A 17,375-nucleotide genomic window follows, 5' to 3' on the forward strand; every position below is an offset into this window, starting at 1 on the left:
ACCAGACTTTAGCATGCTATTCTGAATTGAGTTTGGAGTCAATGTTGTCCTCAGAGTACTGGACGGATATGTATATATAAATATATTTTATGTAATAATATTTACATTGTGAACCCATTTAGAAAACGGATTTCATAGTTTCCTTTTGCAGTTCTCATGTAACGGTGATTTGTTCAAAACTTGAGTCTGTCTTTAATCTGTGATACTATATAAATTACCTTACTTGAGATATTACAAAGTAAGGACATTTTCCTATATTTTTAGAAACATAGATTTTCAGAGAGAATAAGAATGTTACTGAAGGGCAAAATGTTTCAGTGACAGCACAGTTCTCAATATTAACGTATTTTTATAATATTTATAATATTAATATAAATATTGGATATTTAACACCAAATATGATTTCATCTGACTTTCCGTATTGCAAATAATACAGGGTAGAAACGCATAATAATGAAACTAAAGTTATGTAAATATTTGGTTAAGAAGAAGAGACTATTTCGACATTCTTTTAAATTTCCTGCAATAATAATGTTCTTTTGTCATTTCACTTTTCCATTCCTGTTTAGTTTTTGGAATGTGTGGAAAACTATCAAATTCTTCTTTAGCGGCAGTTCTATGAGAGAAAAGGACCTGGTTTCTCATTATAGTTCAACTCAAGAGAAATTTTCTTTGTACTTTTTAGAAACTACCTATGTATTCTGAATGGGCAGATTACTTTCGAATGAAAGATCACCTAAAAGGGACAATAAGGGCTAACCACGAAAATAGTTTTGCTCGGGAGTTTAGATGTATATTTTGAACGCGCAATCACTCTATTCGGTTGCTATTCACTCTATTCGGTGCTATTCGGTTTAAAAACTATTGCTTTCAGTCAATCGCTTTAGAGCTGCGCTTAGCTGAATCTCACCCATAGGAGTGTTTGCGGAGGATGTGGTTATTACATGGAAATTGTTGTTCTTGTACATATTCATTACACAGACACACACCAAGACGTACACCCACACATACACGCATATATATGCAAACAACGGCAAAGAAATCTCAATGATTTTAAGTTTTACACTGTCCGAAGATAGACACAAACACACACATATATTCAAAAAGCATTTAGATTTTAAATTTATACTTATGCTAAGAAACACAGCTGTTTATACTTCACGGCAATGCTTTTACTATACTACATGTTTTGCATTTCCATACAAATAAGAAGAGAAAGCACAAAACAAAACAAGCAAATCTACGTGATTGTGAGTAGTACTGTACCGGCGCCTTGATAAGATCGCTGCTGTTGCAGTTCTCCCGTTGAGACTCAGAGTGCCGCTGTTGGCCAATGCGGAGTCAGGGCTGGAGCTGGAGATCCACCGGAGCCTCCTGCAGTGCGATTGCTCCGTCACACTGCGCAGATCGCAGAGGAAACAACAGAGAGACCTTCCCAGCCCGGCTGAGAAAAGGGAACTGTCGTTAGAACACACAATACCGGAATGTTTATCCCTCTGCCGTGGATTCCTTTGCTCTGATGGGATTTGTAAACACCAGATGTAACCAAAACAAGGAAAGGAGAGAGCAAATCTGGCACAGACCGGGATGGAAATCAGGCGCCGAGAATCGAGCTGGGCAGTCACACGGCAAGTACTGTTGTTTCCCTTCTTATTGTCTTTGTTCTGCCGGGCGGTCTCGGAGCACTTTCGTTATTCCATACCTGAGGAAATGGCGAAAGGTTCCCTTGTGGGGAATCTCGCCAAGGATTTGCGATTAAATATCAGAGAATTGCAGCAGCGAAAGCTCCGTGTCAATTCGGAAAAGCAATACTTCAGTGTGAATGGGGAAAATGGCAACCTGTATGTGAATGGCAGGATAGACCGGGAGGAGATATGCCGGGAGACACCCATTTGTGTCCTGACACTCGAAACTGTGGTGGAAAATCCTTTGAATGTGTTCCATGTGAATGTAGCGATCCAGGATATTAATGATAACGCGCCGCGGTTCAAGGCAAACCATATTGATTTAGAAGTTATTGAATCAGCACTGCCTGGTGCGCGGTTTCCACTGGAATCTGCGCAAGATCCAGACGTTGTGGTCAACTCAGTGCAGAGTTACCAACTCAGCAAGAACCCGCATTTTACCCTGGCTGTAAAGGAGAGCCCGGATGGAAATAAATACCCAGAATTAATTCTGGAAAAATCTTTGGATCGCGAAAAGCAAAACTCTCAACACTTGATCCTGACGGCCGTGGATGGGGGAGATCCAGTCAGATCCGGGACGGCTTATATTAGGATTAATGTCACTGACGCTAATGACAATCCCCCCGTATTTAGTGAGGAGATCTACAAAGTCAGTCTGAGGGAAAACCTACCACGGGGCTCCTTAGTGCTTCAGGTGAAAGCCGCGGATCAGGATGAAGGGTTATATGCCCAAATCACATACTCATTCAGCAACATACCAGATAATGCACGTACATTATTTTTTTTAGATCCTGAGGAAGGAAGAATTACAAATACACGGATTCTAGACTTTGAAGACACACATAAATACATGTTGGGTGTAGAAGCCAGGGACGGGGGTGGCCAATCCGCTCACTCGAAAGTTCAAATAGAAATTCTTGACGAAAACGACAATGCCCCAGAATTGACGTTTACATCCGTGTCCAGCCCGGTAGCTGAAGACTCAGTACCCGGGACAGTGATAGCTCTGATCAAAGTTCGTGACCAAGACACGGGAGAAAACGGAGAAGTCAGCTGTCACATCCAACACAATTTGCCTTTTAAAGTAGTGTTTTCGTCTAACAGTTACTACAAGCTCCTCACAGACAGCACCCTGGACAGGGAAAGGACCCCGGAGTACAATATCACAATCACAGCCACAGATAAAGGTTCTCCCCCACTCTCCACCCAGAAAGCCATCCTGTTGCAGATCTCGGATATCAATGACAACGCGCCTGTCTTTGAGAAACCTTCCTACACCGCCTATGTGCCAGAGAACAATCCCTCGGGGGCCTCTATTTTCAGTGTAAAAGCCTCAGACCGGGATCTGGACCGGAACGCCCGAGTCACTTACTCCATCCTGAGCAGCAACCTGGAGAAGCTGCCTCTCTCCTCCTACATCTCCATTAACTCCCAGACCGGAGCGATCTATGCGCAGCGCTCCTTCGACTACGAGCAATTCCGAGAGTTTGAGCTGCAAGTGAAAGCCCAAGACGGCGGGTCCCCGCCCCTCAGCAGCAATGTCACCGTCAGGGTGTTTATTGTGGATCAGAATGATAACGCCCCTCGCATCCTGTACCCTTCGCTCGGAGCCGATGGCTCCGCCTTGTTCGAGATGGTGCCTCGCTCGGCCGAGGCAGGTTATCTGGTGACTAAGGTGGTGGCGGTGGATGCTGACTCAGGACACAATGCCTGGCTCTCCTACCACCTGCTCCAGGCCACGGACCCGTCGCTCTTCAGCATGGGGCTGCAGAGCGGGGAGATCCGGACAGCCCGCGCCTTTGCGGACAGAGATGCCGTGAAGCACAGGCTGGTCATCCTGGTGAAGGACAACGGGCAGCCGCCTCTGTCCGCCACAGTGACTCTCAACCTGGTGTTTGCCGAGAACTTCCAAGAGGCTCTTCCAGAAATGAGCGACCAATCGGGTGACTCGGCATCTCAGTCTGATTTACAGTTCTACTTGGTGCTGGCTTTAGCCCTGATCTCATTTTTGTTCCTCCTGACAGTGACACTGGCCATTGTGATGAAATTGCGAAGGTCAGGAAATCCCAAATTGCTTCAGTGTTTTCGTCCTAACCCTTATCCAAAGACCGGCTCTGTGTTCCCACCAAGCTATGAAGATGGGTCTTTGCCTTACACCTACCAGCTGTGTTTGTCCTCAGATTTAAGGAGGAATAAATGTACCTTCCTGAAACCCAGTGCCCAGACGGCAGAGAATATTCTGTTCAGTGACAGCTCTGGGATGTCATTTCTGGGCAATGGATGTTTACAGGCTGAGTCGGAGACTACTGGAGAGGTGAGCTTCTTTTTTCATGTGTAATCTGATATTTTTACATTTTAGGCAGTCATTTTGAAATACTGCCTTAATGTTTGTAGGTGTATCTCTTGCTTTTATCTCCATAGTGGTTGAAGTATCACATATATAAATGAATTTGTTTTCAGAACAAAAATCCCTGCATGACAGAGAAAGATTATCTCCGTTTATAGATGACGAAATGAGAGGCAAAGGATATAAGTTATTTGGGTATGTCACAGAGGAATTCTGCATTTGAATCTAAGATAAAACTCAATCTTCCCAATTCCCTATCCACTTCCTTAATTGCACATCCATTCTTACTTTCCAAATCAGAGCCTCTTTCGTCTCATTACAAAAGGTTTAACTGAAATAAGTACGTTATGTGGAAATATTTATGCAACTTAGGTAAGATGTCTTCTTTGGAAGAAGCACAAAACTATTAAAGTCATCAAATTGTAATAAGCAAATTTTCTTTAATACTCTTCTGTATGCTTTTCTGAGCACCTCTTCTTTAAGATTTTAGGTGGTTGTTGTAATCATAAATAATGAAATATTTGACCGACTTCTCATCTTTTTCTTGAGACTTTTATAGGATGATATTGGGGTATGGTGTCATATAAAGATGTTATTGGCATATTTTTGATTATTTTATTTCCTACCAGTGGTAGAGTCATGACATAATTATGCAGGTCAACTAAAACAAATGATGATAAAAAAAAACCCTCACAAAATGTCATAATGTATTCTGCATATGCCACACAATTTACATGGTGGAAATATTTTACAAATAGTTGGGAGATTTAAAAATGTTGTAGAGTATTTTTCTGTCTTTATCTGCTCTTGTCAAGCCAGGTTTTCTTGGGTACCGTGAATCCAAATATTCATAGATCATAGGGGCCATAACAATCCTTAAAATGCATTTCTGTACGTACACATGATATGTTCTGGAGGTGGCCCTCTTTGCACTTTCCAGAGCTAGGAGCAAGTGCTGAATTCAATGGACATGTTAAACACTTACTTTTCGATAGCGTAGATCTACTAATAGCCCTCCAGAATCTCGAGATATCGATCCTTAGAATTGTCCCTGGAGCATGACTAAATATTGACTATAATGGCTCTGGGGTTAATTTAAATATTTTAACGGGGGAGGAGCATATTCCACAACTGAGGGGAAGTAGGAAACATTTCCCTCTAATGCTTATATTTCAGAATACCTCATTTTTGAAGGACTCAGCGGTCTGGAAATCTTAGAAGTTAGAACATAAGAACATAGGTTGTCCTCAAAGGCACACAGTAGTGGTCAAAGTGCAATTGAAGTGTTCAAAGATGCATGCCAAATTGAAGAAACATGTGATCTTATTCATCTCATGGCTCTGTAATTTATCAAATGGATATTACTACTACATATGTGGTATCTACCTATGTATATGTGTATGTTGTGTGTATATATATACACACGTGTTCCTTTCATATTTTGACTTCATGCATTATCGGCATATATATTCCTCTTGTGGTAGCATTAGCAAGGAAAATTAGACTAGATATTACAAAACTGAACTGGGAAATACACAGACTACAAATTGTTTTATAGTACCCATTTGACAAAGCCCACCCATAGATAACACTTACAAATTTCATTTCATCTACTGATTTGGTAATGAATGTTATGAATTAAATGACGAATCTGGCCAAGTCAAAATATCTGAAATGTGAACAAAAGATTACTTAATGCTGCAGATGTATATATCAAATATAAGGTTACTAAACAAGGATATTGGTATATAACATAGTAAGTGAGTGAAATTCTAAAAAAGTCACTTATATTTAAAAGCTACATATATACATTATAACTCCCAGGGAAATGGGAGTTATGTTTAATTCATATGCAGCAAGATTAAAATTACAAAAATATTATCAGTAAGTCTTTATAAGGAAAAAAAGTTTAGTCACTGACAACAATTTTGTGGATTTCCTGTGCATATATCACACTCATATTTACCTAATAAAAAGAACACCGATTATTTTAAAAAAATTAAGTGTCAAATATAAATACAAATCTACAAACTCCAGCACAGAGCTTCTGCAGTAATTGGTTGAGACTCTGAGCGCCGCTGTTCACCAATCAGGGAGAAGAAACGCGATGAGAGATCCAGCCAGCCCAGCACCGCTGTGAGATAGCACAGAACACAGAGATCAGACTCTCACTCAGCGGGTCTCTCCGGACTAAGCATTAATGGACGATACTGGCTGAAATAGGCTTATGATTTAACACCCGATATTTTCGGAAACATTTGGCAGACATTCCCTGGCGGAGAATCTGCGGCGTTTCCACATTACCATGGGAACTGCAGATGCACAAAGGCTCCGGGATTGCAAAGGGCGAGCCCTGTTCTGCATGATACTGGTTACCGTTTGGGAGGCAGTTTCTGGGCAGATTCGCTATTTTATTCCGGAGGAAATGAAGAAAGGGTCTTTTGTTGCGAACATCGCAAAGGATCTGGAGCTGGATGTAAAGCAGCTCTCAGACAGCGGAGTCCATATTGTTTCCGGAGGTAAGACTCAGTACTTTGCTTTAGATTTCAAGAGCGGCCATTTATACATCACGGAGAGAATAGACAGAGAGCAGATCTGTGGCCGGGTGGAGAAGTGTGTGTTAAACTGTGAGGTTATAGTGGAGGATAAAATGAAACTTTTTCCGGTCGAAGTAGAAATCACAGATATTAATGATAATCCTCCCAGCTTCCAGTCAGAAGAATTCGATTTAAAAATCAGTGAAACAGCAGCCCCAGGATCACGGTTTTCTGTGCGTCAGGCAGGGGACCCAGATATGGGACTAAATTCCATCCAGAGCTATCAACTCAGCAGTAACACGCATTTCTTACTGGATGTAGAAACGCGATCTGATGGAATAAAATGCGCTGAATTGGTGCTGGAAAAGTCTCTAGACCGGGAAGAACAAGCCGTTCACAAGCTAATCCTCACAGCCACTGACGGGGGAGATCCAGTCAGATCCGGCACTGCGCAAATCCGCGTAATTGTTCTCGATTCTAATGACAATGCCCCAGTTTTTAGCCAGCCTGTCTACAGAGTGAGCATTTGGGAAAACGTGCCTGAAGGTTCCCTGGTTGTCACAGTAAAAGCCACTGATCCGGATGAAGGAGTCAACAAAGAGGTGAAATACTCTTTCCAAAAAATCACAGACAAAGCTTCCCAAATATTCCACTTGGACCCTAAAACTGGTGAAATAACAGTCGTAGGCAAACTGGACTTTGAGGAAGCTGCATTATATGAAATTGAGGTGCAAGCGCATGACGTGGGAGGTCTTTTCGACAAATCGAAAGTTATAATCGTTGTTCGCAATGTGAATGACAACGCTTCGAAAATCGCTCTCAGGTCTCTCATCAGCTCGATTCCCGAGGACTCTCCCTGCGGGACTGTCATCGCCCTTTTAAATGTGCAAGATCCAGACTCAGGAGAGAACGGGGAGGTCACGTGCTCCACACTCGGCAACCTCCCCTTCCAGCTGAAGAAACCCTTCGAGAATTATTACGGTCTGGTGACAGACCGAGCCCTGGACAGGGAGCAGGTGGCAGCATACAACATCACGGTGACCGCCACAGACAATGGGACTCCTCCTCTTTCTACAGCCACCATGATCCAACTCCGGATTTTAGACAGGAACGACAACTGTCCTCTTTTAGATAAAAGGTCCTACACCGGCTAGGTCACGGAGAATAACCCGAGAGGAGTCTCTGTTTTCTCCCTGAGGGCGAGTGACCCCGACTGGGGGGACAACGCCAGAGTCACTTACTCCATTATTGAAGGAGTCAGAAGCGAAGTGCCTTTGTCCTCTTCCATCTCCATTAACTCCGAGACAGGGGCTCTCTACGCTCTGCGCTCCTTCGATTACGAACAGTTCCGGGAGATTCGGTTCCAAGTGCAGGCTCAGGATGGGGGTTCCCCACCTCTCAGCAGTAATGTCTCCGTCCTTCTCTTTATACTGGATCAGAATGACAACAGCCCGCACATCTTACACCCCTCCTTTCCCACCGATGGCTCCACGGGAGTGGAGTTGGCCCCTCGCTCCTCCGAGCCTGGTTACCTGGTCACTATGGTGGTGGCGGTGGATGCAGACTCCGGGCAGAACGCCTGGCTCTCCTACCAGCTGCTGAAGGCTACAGAGCCGGGGCTCTTCTCTGTGGGACTCCACAGCGGTGAGATCAGGACAGCGCGCTCTTTTGTAGACAAAGATGCGCTCAAGCAAAGCCTGGTGGTTTTGGTGAAGGACAACGGGCAGCCCCCTCTCTCTGCCACAGCCACTGTCACGGTGGTGGTGGCTGACAGCATCCCCGAAATCCTCTCCGATTTAAGCAGCCTCTCAGCTCCTGCAGACCCCCAGTCCAGCCTCACCTTGTATTTGGTGATCGCTGTGGCTTCCGTTTCTTGCTTGTTCTTTACCTTTATCATAGTATTACTGGCCCTGAGGCTCCGCAGGCGGAGAAGCTCGCAACTGTTTGACTCCTCGAGTGTGACTTTCAGTGGAGTTCCCGTCTCGCAGTTTGTGGGGATCGATGGAGTCAGAGCTTTTCTTCACTCCTACTCACATGAGGGTTCTCTAACCACGGACTGCGGAAAGAGACAATTCAACTTTCCCAAATCAAACTATTCAAATACTCTGACCAGTCAGCAGACTTACGAGATAAAGAATCCTATTCTAATTACTGAAGAGTTATACATTAATAAAGGGGATCAGACCTGCGTTCAGGTGAGCTGATATTTTGGCGCTTTCTTATTTGTGTTTAGATATAAGGACTTTTGAGTATATAGCAGTATTCTAAATATATAGGGGAGTGAATGTTATATTCAGCATAATGCTCTTGGAATTAATTTGGAAGTGTTTTGGAAGCCATTGTAGTCCCCGGAGCATTTGGTCAGAATTTATAAGTTTTGTTTTGTGTCACTTTACGAGTTCTGATGAATAACGGATAACGGATTCTGTGATAACGGATGCTTTTCATTGCCTGAAATAATATAAAGGTGTTCGGGAATAATTTAAAAAAAAAAAAGATTGGCAGAGAATATGAACGGTGTTGTAAAGCAGGGTGAATAGGTATCGACTTGGCTGTCAATATTATTTTAATTTGCAAACCAGCTTGCTTGAATTCCAACTTGATGTAATTGCAAACTATATGCATTCAAAATCCATAAAGAGGAAATTAACTTTATGTTATTCTGAGAGGTATTGGTGACTGCATCAATCATAATCCTCTTTGAGACTGGGTGTGAATACACCTTTCAAGTAACGTAGCTGTCAGGATAAGTTAATGGGAAGCCCCTCCCCTAAGACAAAAGGGGGTTGTGAACCCACCCGGTAATTTGGAGTGAGTGGGGGGAGGGCTGTTGCTGAGTAATGTTTGTGTGGGGGGTGCAGGAGAGGCATAACGCATAGGCACAAAACTGAGGGAGTGTTGGGTCTGGTGTTGGCTATGAGTCTTGAGTCTGTAAGCTGAGAAACTACTCCTTTGGGGGGGGGGTTCTCCTGTCTTCGGGGAAGAAGGTATTTGTACATTCACTGTACATAAACAAGACTGCATCAAAGAAAATACCAGACTCCATCAACTTCTGCTTCCAGCTGGAATCTCCCCAGGGCCCAGAAATTTGACCAGCAGCTTGAGTGAAAAGCGGGCAACCGTTATATAGTATTTATTTAGGATGAAGATACTATTTGAACATTTCTTTCATTTATTGTAAAAATAGTAGCCTTGTGTCCTAGTTTGGCGCCCTGAGAAGTTGCCATATATGTGTGGCAGATTATACTAATGCTTTTAAACACAGCTAGTATTAGAAGAAATATTCTAACATTTCTTAGTCATGTTTATCGAGGAAGCGAGATGTTTTTCAACAGCACATGGATTAAAAACAATTTAAAAATGGCTAACTGGAATTTCCTTGGTGAGTGGACCTATAATTATAGATAACTTATCTGTCAGTGGTGTAGGGATATTTGACAGTCTTATTTTATCTTTGCATCGTAGGACAATTTTTAATATACGGATTTACTAGGACTGATTTTACCTTTCCAGAGATGCTTCCATTTTGGAACATTTCAGGGTATGTTTGGGAACCTTTTACTGTGCTTTTTAGGGCAGTTCTGTCGGAGAACTCTGCCTAGTATGTACTTATAGTACAATTCGAGAATGGAAACTTTCCTTTGTTGCTTTAGAAACACTCTGTGTATTGTGAGTGGACCGAATAGTTTGAAGGAAAAAGAGAAGCTAAAACGGACAATAAGACTCAAAGCTAACTCAAAAAATGGCTCAGTTCAGAAGTTTACTTTGAGGGTTAGAGCCCGCGGCTACTCAAACGCGCTCATGTCACTCACGTGTTAAAAATGCTACACTCTGTCAAACACTATTGGCTGTGTCTCACGGGTATTAGTGACTGTGGTAGATGTGATTCTTTGAATAGAACTTGTGAATATTGGAAAGTTTTCCTGCCTATTCATATTCATATATACAGATATAAATATACTGAAAGAATCATTGTCACCACATACACACAAACGATACAGAAAACTCAGGAATGTCTTAGGTTTGCACGATTCATGGATGGCTACACACAAACATACGTACACACTATTTACAGTCGAGATTTTTACATCTCATCTGTGATTCACTTGTTTACCATTAAGAGAAATCATTTTACAACACTGTACACTTACAATACGTTTTGAATAGAAAAAAAATATCTCCCATGAGAGTCCTAGAGCTGCGTCGTCGCCCATAATAAAATCGTTGCTCTTGCAGTTCTCCCGTTGAGACTCAGAGTGCCGCTGTTGGCAAAAGCGGAGCCAAGGCTGGAGCTGGAGATCCATCCGAGCCTCCTGCAGTGCGATTGCTCCGCCACACAGCGCAGATGGGAGAGGAAACGGCAGAGAGACCTTCCCAGTCCGGCAGGGGAAAGGGAACCGTCACAGGGCGCTCTGTACAGCGAAGAAGACAATCCGGACTCTATTTGCACTACGTGATCGCACATGTCTTCAACCTGAAGTGATTAATGAAAACAAAGAAGACAGCAAGAATAGAGCAAATCTGACAGGGACCGGGATGGAAATCAAGCGCCGAGAGCCTATCCGGGCAGTCACACGGCAAGTACTGTTGTTTCCTTTCTTATTGTCTTTGTTCTGCCGGGCGGTCTCGGAGCAGATCCGTTATTCGATTCCCGAGGAAATGGCGAAAGGTTCTCTTGTGGGGAATCTCGCCAAGGATTTGGGGCTCAGTGTGAGAGAACTGCCGAACCGGAAGCTCCGTGTTGTCTCTGTAGATAAAAAGCAACACTTCAGCGTGAATGAGGAAAGTGGCAAAGTCTATGTGAATGACAGGATAGACCGGGAGGAGATTTGCAGGACATCTCAACTCTGCATCATAAATTTCAAAACTGTGCTGGAAAATCCCTTGAACATTTTCCACATAAATGTCGCGATCCAGGACATTAATGATAATGCCCCGCGTTTCTTAAAAGATAATATCAAACTAGAGATGAGTGAATCTACTTTACCAGGTGCCCGCTTCCTCCTGGGAAATGCTGAAGACCCTGACGTTGGGGTGAATTCTCTGCAGAGTTATCAGCTGAGCCCCAATCAGGATTTCATCCTGGAAGTCAAAGAGAGCCGGGATGGCAATAAATATGCAGATTTAGTGCTGCAGAAACCCCTGGACCGGGAAAGCCAGCGCGGCCTTCACTTGATCCTCACGGCTGTGGATGGGGGAGAGCCGCGGAGAACTGGGACTGCCCAGATATGGATTAATGTCGCCGACGCCAATGATAACCCCCCCATCTTCACTCAGGAGCTCTACAAAGTCAGCCTAAGGGAAAATGCACCGACGGGCTCCTTAGTGCTTCAGGTTAAAGCCACCGACAATGATGAAGGTTGGTATGCTCAGATCAGCTACTTCTTCAGCCACATTCCAGAAAAGGCCCGTCCGAAATTCAGGCTGGATCCAGAAACCGGGAAAATCACCGGAAAGGAGCCCTTGGACTTTGAGGAGACACGTGACTACACCCTGGTAGTAGAAGCAAAGGATGGAGGCGGACTAGTGACACACTGCGAAGTGAAGATCGAGGTTCTTGATGAGAACGACAATGCCCCCGAAATGACATTCACATCCATGTCCAATCCAATCCCAGAAGACTCACTTGCTGGGACGGTGATAGCTCTGATCAATGTTAAGGATGAAGATTCTGAAGATAATGGAAAGGCCTCCTGCCATTTGCAGGATGATTCGCCTTTTAAGATAATATCGTCTGCCAATAATTATTACAAAATTGTCACAGACAGCACCCTGGACAGGGAAAGGACCCCGGAGTACAATATCACAATCACAGCTGTAGACAAAGGCTCTCCCCCACTCTCCACCCAGAAAACCATCCTGTTGCAGATCTCGGATATCAATGACAACGCGCCTGTCTTTGAGAAAGCTTCTTACACCGCCTATGTGCCAGAGAACAGTCCCTCAGGGGCCTCTATTTTCAGTGTAAAAGCCTCAGACCGGGATCTGGACCGGAACGCCCGAGTCACTTACTCCATCCTGAGCAGCAACCTCGAAGAGGTGCCTCTCTCCTCCTACATCTCCATTAACTCCCAGACCGGAGCGATCTATGCGCAGCGCTCCTTCGACTACGAGCAATTCCGGGAGTTTGAGCTGCAAGTGAAGGCCCAAGACGGCGGGTCCCCGCCTCTCAGCAGCAATGTCACCGTCAGGGTGTTTATTGTGGATCAGAATGATAACGCCCCTCGCATCCTGTACCCTTCGCTCGGAGCCGATGGCTCCGCCTTGTTCGAGATGGTGCCTCGCTCGTCCGAGGCAGGTTATCTGGTGACTAAGGTGGTGGCGGTGGATGCTGACTCGGGACACAATGCCTGGCTCTCCTACCACCTGCTCCAGGCCACGGACCCGTCGCTCTTCAGCATGGGGCTGCAGAGCGGGGAGATCCGGACAGCCCGCGCCTTTGCGGACAGAGATGCTGTGAAGCACAGGCTGGTCACCCTGGTGAAGGACAACGGGCAGCCGCCTCTGTCCGCCACAGTGACTCTCAGCCTGGTGTTTGCCGAGAACTTCCAAGAGGCTCTTCCGGAAATGAGCGACCAATCGAGTGACTCGGCATCTCAGTCTGATTTACAGTTCTACTTGGTGCTGGCTTTAGCCCTGATCTCATTTTTCTTCCTCCTGACCGTTACACTCGTTATTGTGATGAAATTGCGAAGTTCAAGGAAACCTAAATTACTTCAGTGTTTTGGTCCTGACTCTTATTCAGAGGCTAGCCACAGGTTCCCACTGAACTATGATGATGGAACTTTGCCTTATTCATATCAGCTGTGTTTATCCTCGGATTGCAAGAAGAATCCTAATGTCCAGATAGCAGAGAATATTCTGTGTAGTGACAGCTCAGGGATGCTATTTCTGGGCAGTGGAAGTAGCATCTTACATACTCAGAAGGAGACTGCTGGGGAGGTAAGTTTCTAATTTCATACTCATCTTTGTTTGCAGATTTTTAAAGTATATGTTTACGTCTTTAAGGAGTGTAGGAGGTCATTGTGAAATTGAACGTGAGTAATTTTTCGGCTATTATGTTGTACACATCACTGGAGTCTCTGAAACAGGAGAGAAAAATGTAAGACCGGCAGGGACCTCCCAGCCCTCTCTACCGAGTCAGGGCCAAGAAAACCTATGCCATCCATAACGGGTGTCAAGCTGTCCTGCAATGAATCAAGAGCCTGGACAGACTGTTAGGAAACAGGGCACAACTCCCCGCTCCTACCCATTGGCTGTGAATTCTATATATAGTTTTCACCAACCAATTATCCAATTAACCAAGTGTAAACTCCTTAAGTACTTTAACAGCATTAACATGTAGTCACGGACAGTCCCCTTGGATACTCCAATCGGTCTCACCACCAAGGTAAGCTTGCCGTTGTGATTTACCGTCCCTTCCACCAAAGATCAGAGCAATAGTCAGGTTACTCCCAGTCCCAAAGGATTAGTCACTTACCCCAGGTCCATTGCACTAGAGGTCTCACATCAAAGACAAGGCTAGTAGCCAAATCTATAATAAAGTATCTAAGCATTTATTAACTAGGAAAAGATTAAAACGGCTAAACATACACACTTAAATGAGTTATAGTCTTAAATTTCAAAAGGTAGTAGATTAGAAGCTTCTCTAATAAGCAAGTTCTATGTGTTCCTTGGGTCTAACACTAGCTAAGCACTTGGGATCTTTTGCTTATGTTTCTTAATCCTGGCCCCTTAGAGTTTAATTAGCATAAATATACAGTTCCTCCTTGCTAGGGCTTCTGATTCCTTCCTCTCTTCTGCTTCAGCTTGCAAAATTAACTATTGTGAGGAATTCATGTGCAGGTTTCCTACTCATGGGGTACGGGGGAAGAGTAATAAACAGAGTCTTTTGTCTTCTGATGTTTCACAATAGTTGTTCTGGTGTTGATGGGCCTTCTTTGCCAGGCAGGACATAACATCTTTTGTTGGAGGCTAGTATTTAACACGAGTTAATGTTTCTGTCCTGTCTGGTGATTTACAGAGGCTTATAATACAAATGCTTAAATATTACCTTACAATGTTGGATACAGATTTTATAAGTGAGATTAATGCACGCAGAAACTTACAAGCATTCAATAAATTCTAAACACTAAGCACATTTTTATAATTCTGATACCTGTTTTAATAATACTAACACTCAGGTGAACTATACTGATTCCAGCTACCTGTTTGTTAATATTCAAATGAGGCATGGGGACCTTGGCAGAAGTTGGCACCTAGTTTGCCAGCATCACAACAGGTGTTTGTCCAACCCCTTTCTTTAAAACCTCCAATGATGGGGATTCCACAACCTCCCTTGGAAGCCTAGTCAAGTGTTTTGCTGCCCTTATAGTTAGAAAGGTTTTCCTAGTCTAACCTAAATCTCCCTTACTGCAGATTAAGCCAATTACTTCTTGTCCTTCAGTGGACATAGAGAACTACTGATCACCATCCTCTTTACAACACCCTTAACATATCTGAAAACTGTTATCAGGTCCCCTTTCAGTCTTCTTTTCACAAGACTAAATATGCCCAGTTTGTTTAACCTTTCTGCATAGGTCAGGTTTTCTAAACATTTGATCATTTTTGTTGCTCTCCTCTGGACTCTCTGCAGTTTGTCCACATTTTTCCCAAAGTGTGGTGTCCAGAATTGGACACAGCACCGCAGCTGAAACCTCAACAGTGCTGAATACAGGGGGACAATTATCTCCTATGTCTTACATATCACACTCCTCTTAATACACCCCAGAATGTTATTAGCCTTTTCCACAACTGCATCACACTGTTGATTCATATTCAATTTGCAATCTGCTATAATCCCATGATCCTTTTCAGCAGTACTACTGCAAGGTTTTGGGAAGTATTTTGGGGGGAAAGACGCGTCCAAACAGCTCTTCCCCAGTAACCAGTATTAGTTTGGTGGTGGTAGCGGCCATTCCAAGGATAACGGGTGTAATATTTTGTACCTTGGGGAAGTTTTGACCTAAGCTGGTAAAGATAAGCTTAGGAGGTTTTTCATGCAGGTCCCCACATCTGTACCCTAGAGTTCAGAGTGGGGGAGGAACCTTGACATGGTGGCATAGTGGTGGGATTAACCTGAAATCATTTTGAGATCCAGTTGAGATTTTTTGAACTAGAAATACAGATTTTAAAAAGGAATTTTTAGGAAGTCCAGAAAGCAGCTTTGAAACTGAAAACAGCTTGGTTTCTCTCTGCTTTGTGGCCAAGCAGAGACAAAAGGGGATTATCTTGTGAATTGCAGGTTTTCTTTGCCTGGAGGCAGGGTACTTAACTCCTGCAGGGAAATTCACAGTCTTCCAACCCAGAGGTTTTTTTTTCTTTTCTTCCTAAAAGTAAATAGGGGGTGTGTGTTCTACCCATTTGCTTTTTCTTTGGGCTGGGTAAGCAGGTTTCCAAGCAGTTGGAGGTTTTTTGCTTTAATTTGGGCCCAGAGCAGAGACAAGGGAATTGTCTTTTTCTGTAGGCTGACAATCACTATCAGAGAATAGGTATTCTATTGCAGCACAGCAAAATTTTACAGCCAAGTTTTGTTTGTTTATTTCTAAACCTCAGGTGTAAATTTAGTTAAAAACAGAGAGGTTAGAATGACCAAATCCTCAGCTCGACTACAGCTGGAATTAGCCAAATTTCAGGCTGAGGAAAGACAAAGGGAACATGAAAGACAGATAGAACTCATGCGGCTGGAGAAGGAGGTACAGGAGGCTGCCCACAAGAGGGAAATGGAGGCAAGGAAGCATGTGGAGGAGGAGAAGGAAAAAGAGAGGAAGCATGTGGAGGAGGAGAAGGAAAAAGAGAGGAAGCATGTGGAGGAGGTGGAGAGGATAAAGGCCCAGCAGAATATACCAACAAACCCTAGCAATCCTTCTCCAGGTACCACTTCCCATCCCAGAAAGTTCCCCACCTACAAGGCAGGTGATGATACTGAGGCCTTCTTAGAAAACTTCGAAAGGGCCTGCCTTGGGTACAACATCTCTACTGACCAATACATGGTAGAGCTGAGGCCGCAGCTCAGTGGACCCTTAGCTGAGGTGGCAGCTGAAATGCCTAAAGAACACATGAACAAGTATGAACTGTTTAAATCCAAGGCGAGAGTCAGAATGGGGATAACACCCGAGCAGTCTCGTCGGAGGTTCAGAGCCCTAAGGTGGAAACCAGACATGTCATTTACCCAACATGCCTACCACATTGTGAAACATTGGGATGCCTGGATATCAGGAGCAAGTGTTGAATCTCCAGTAAATTTGCCCTTCCTAATGCAAATGGAACAATTCTTAGAGGGTGTTCCTGAGGAAATAGAAAGATACATCCTAGACGGGAAGCCCAAAACTGTAATCGAGGCAGGAGAGATTGGAGCCAGATGGGTGGAGGTGGCAGAGAAGAAGAAAACTGGTCGCAGTTGGATTGGAGACCAGAAGGGACCACCCCAGACCACACCCTATTACCGGGGGCCGCCCAAAGCCCCACCTACCTCCCAAAGAACCCTCCAGACCCCTTATCGTCCCACCACCCCGTTCTCCAGCAACCCTCCTCGCCCCAGTGACCCATCAGCTGGACGATGTTTTAAATGTAACGAGCTGGGGCATGTAAAGGCCAACTGCCCCAAGAACCCCAACAGATTACAGTTCATTGCACCGGAATCACACCAGAGGTCCACAGGCCCAGATACCTCCCAGATACCCTTGGAGCGGAGGGAAACTGTGAGTGTGGGCGGGAAGAAGGTCACCGCGTGGAGGGACACCGGAGCACAAGTGTCAGCTATCCATG

The 17,375-nt window shown here is 44.3% G+C and overlaps 2 protein-coding genes across 24 annotated transcripts in view; both read left to right on the forward strand.

The window, feature by feature from the left end:
• Positions 1–17,375, forward strand: part of LOC125641569 (protocadherin gamma-C5) — a 426,447-nt gene that overhangs the window by 304,930 nt on the left and 104,142 nt on the right. The window contains exon 1 of one of the 23 annotated variants that reach the window (XM_048861697.2): positions 1,396–3,999. The exons of 21 other annotated variants lie outside the window; for them this stretch is intronic. In XM_048861697.2, coding sequence (XP_048717654.2) covers positions 1,588–3,999 — 2,412 coding nt within the window. In that variant the 5' untranslated portion in view covers positions 1,396–1,587. Of the gene's footprint in view, positions 1–1,395; positions 4,000–10,926; positions 13,512–17,375 lie in introns of those variants that run through there. One more of the 23 variants, XM_048861732.2, reaches the window with a different exon arrangement.
• Positions 1–17,375, forward strand: part of LOC142068331 (protocadherin gamma-B2-like) — a 153,077-nt gene that overhangs the window by 44,085 nt on the left and 91,617 nt on the right. The gene's annotated exons all lie outside the window — the stretch shown is intronic.

Source organism: Caretta caretta, chromosome 8 (assembly GCF_965140235.1).
Source record: "Caretta caretta isolate rCarCar2 chromosome 8, rCarCar1.hap1, whole genome shotgun sequence".
Taxonomy (NCBI): domain Eukaryota; kingdom Metazoa; phylum Chordata; order Testudines; family Cheloniidae; genus Caretta; species Caretta caretta.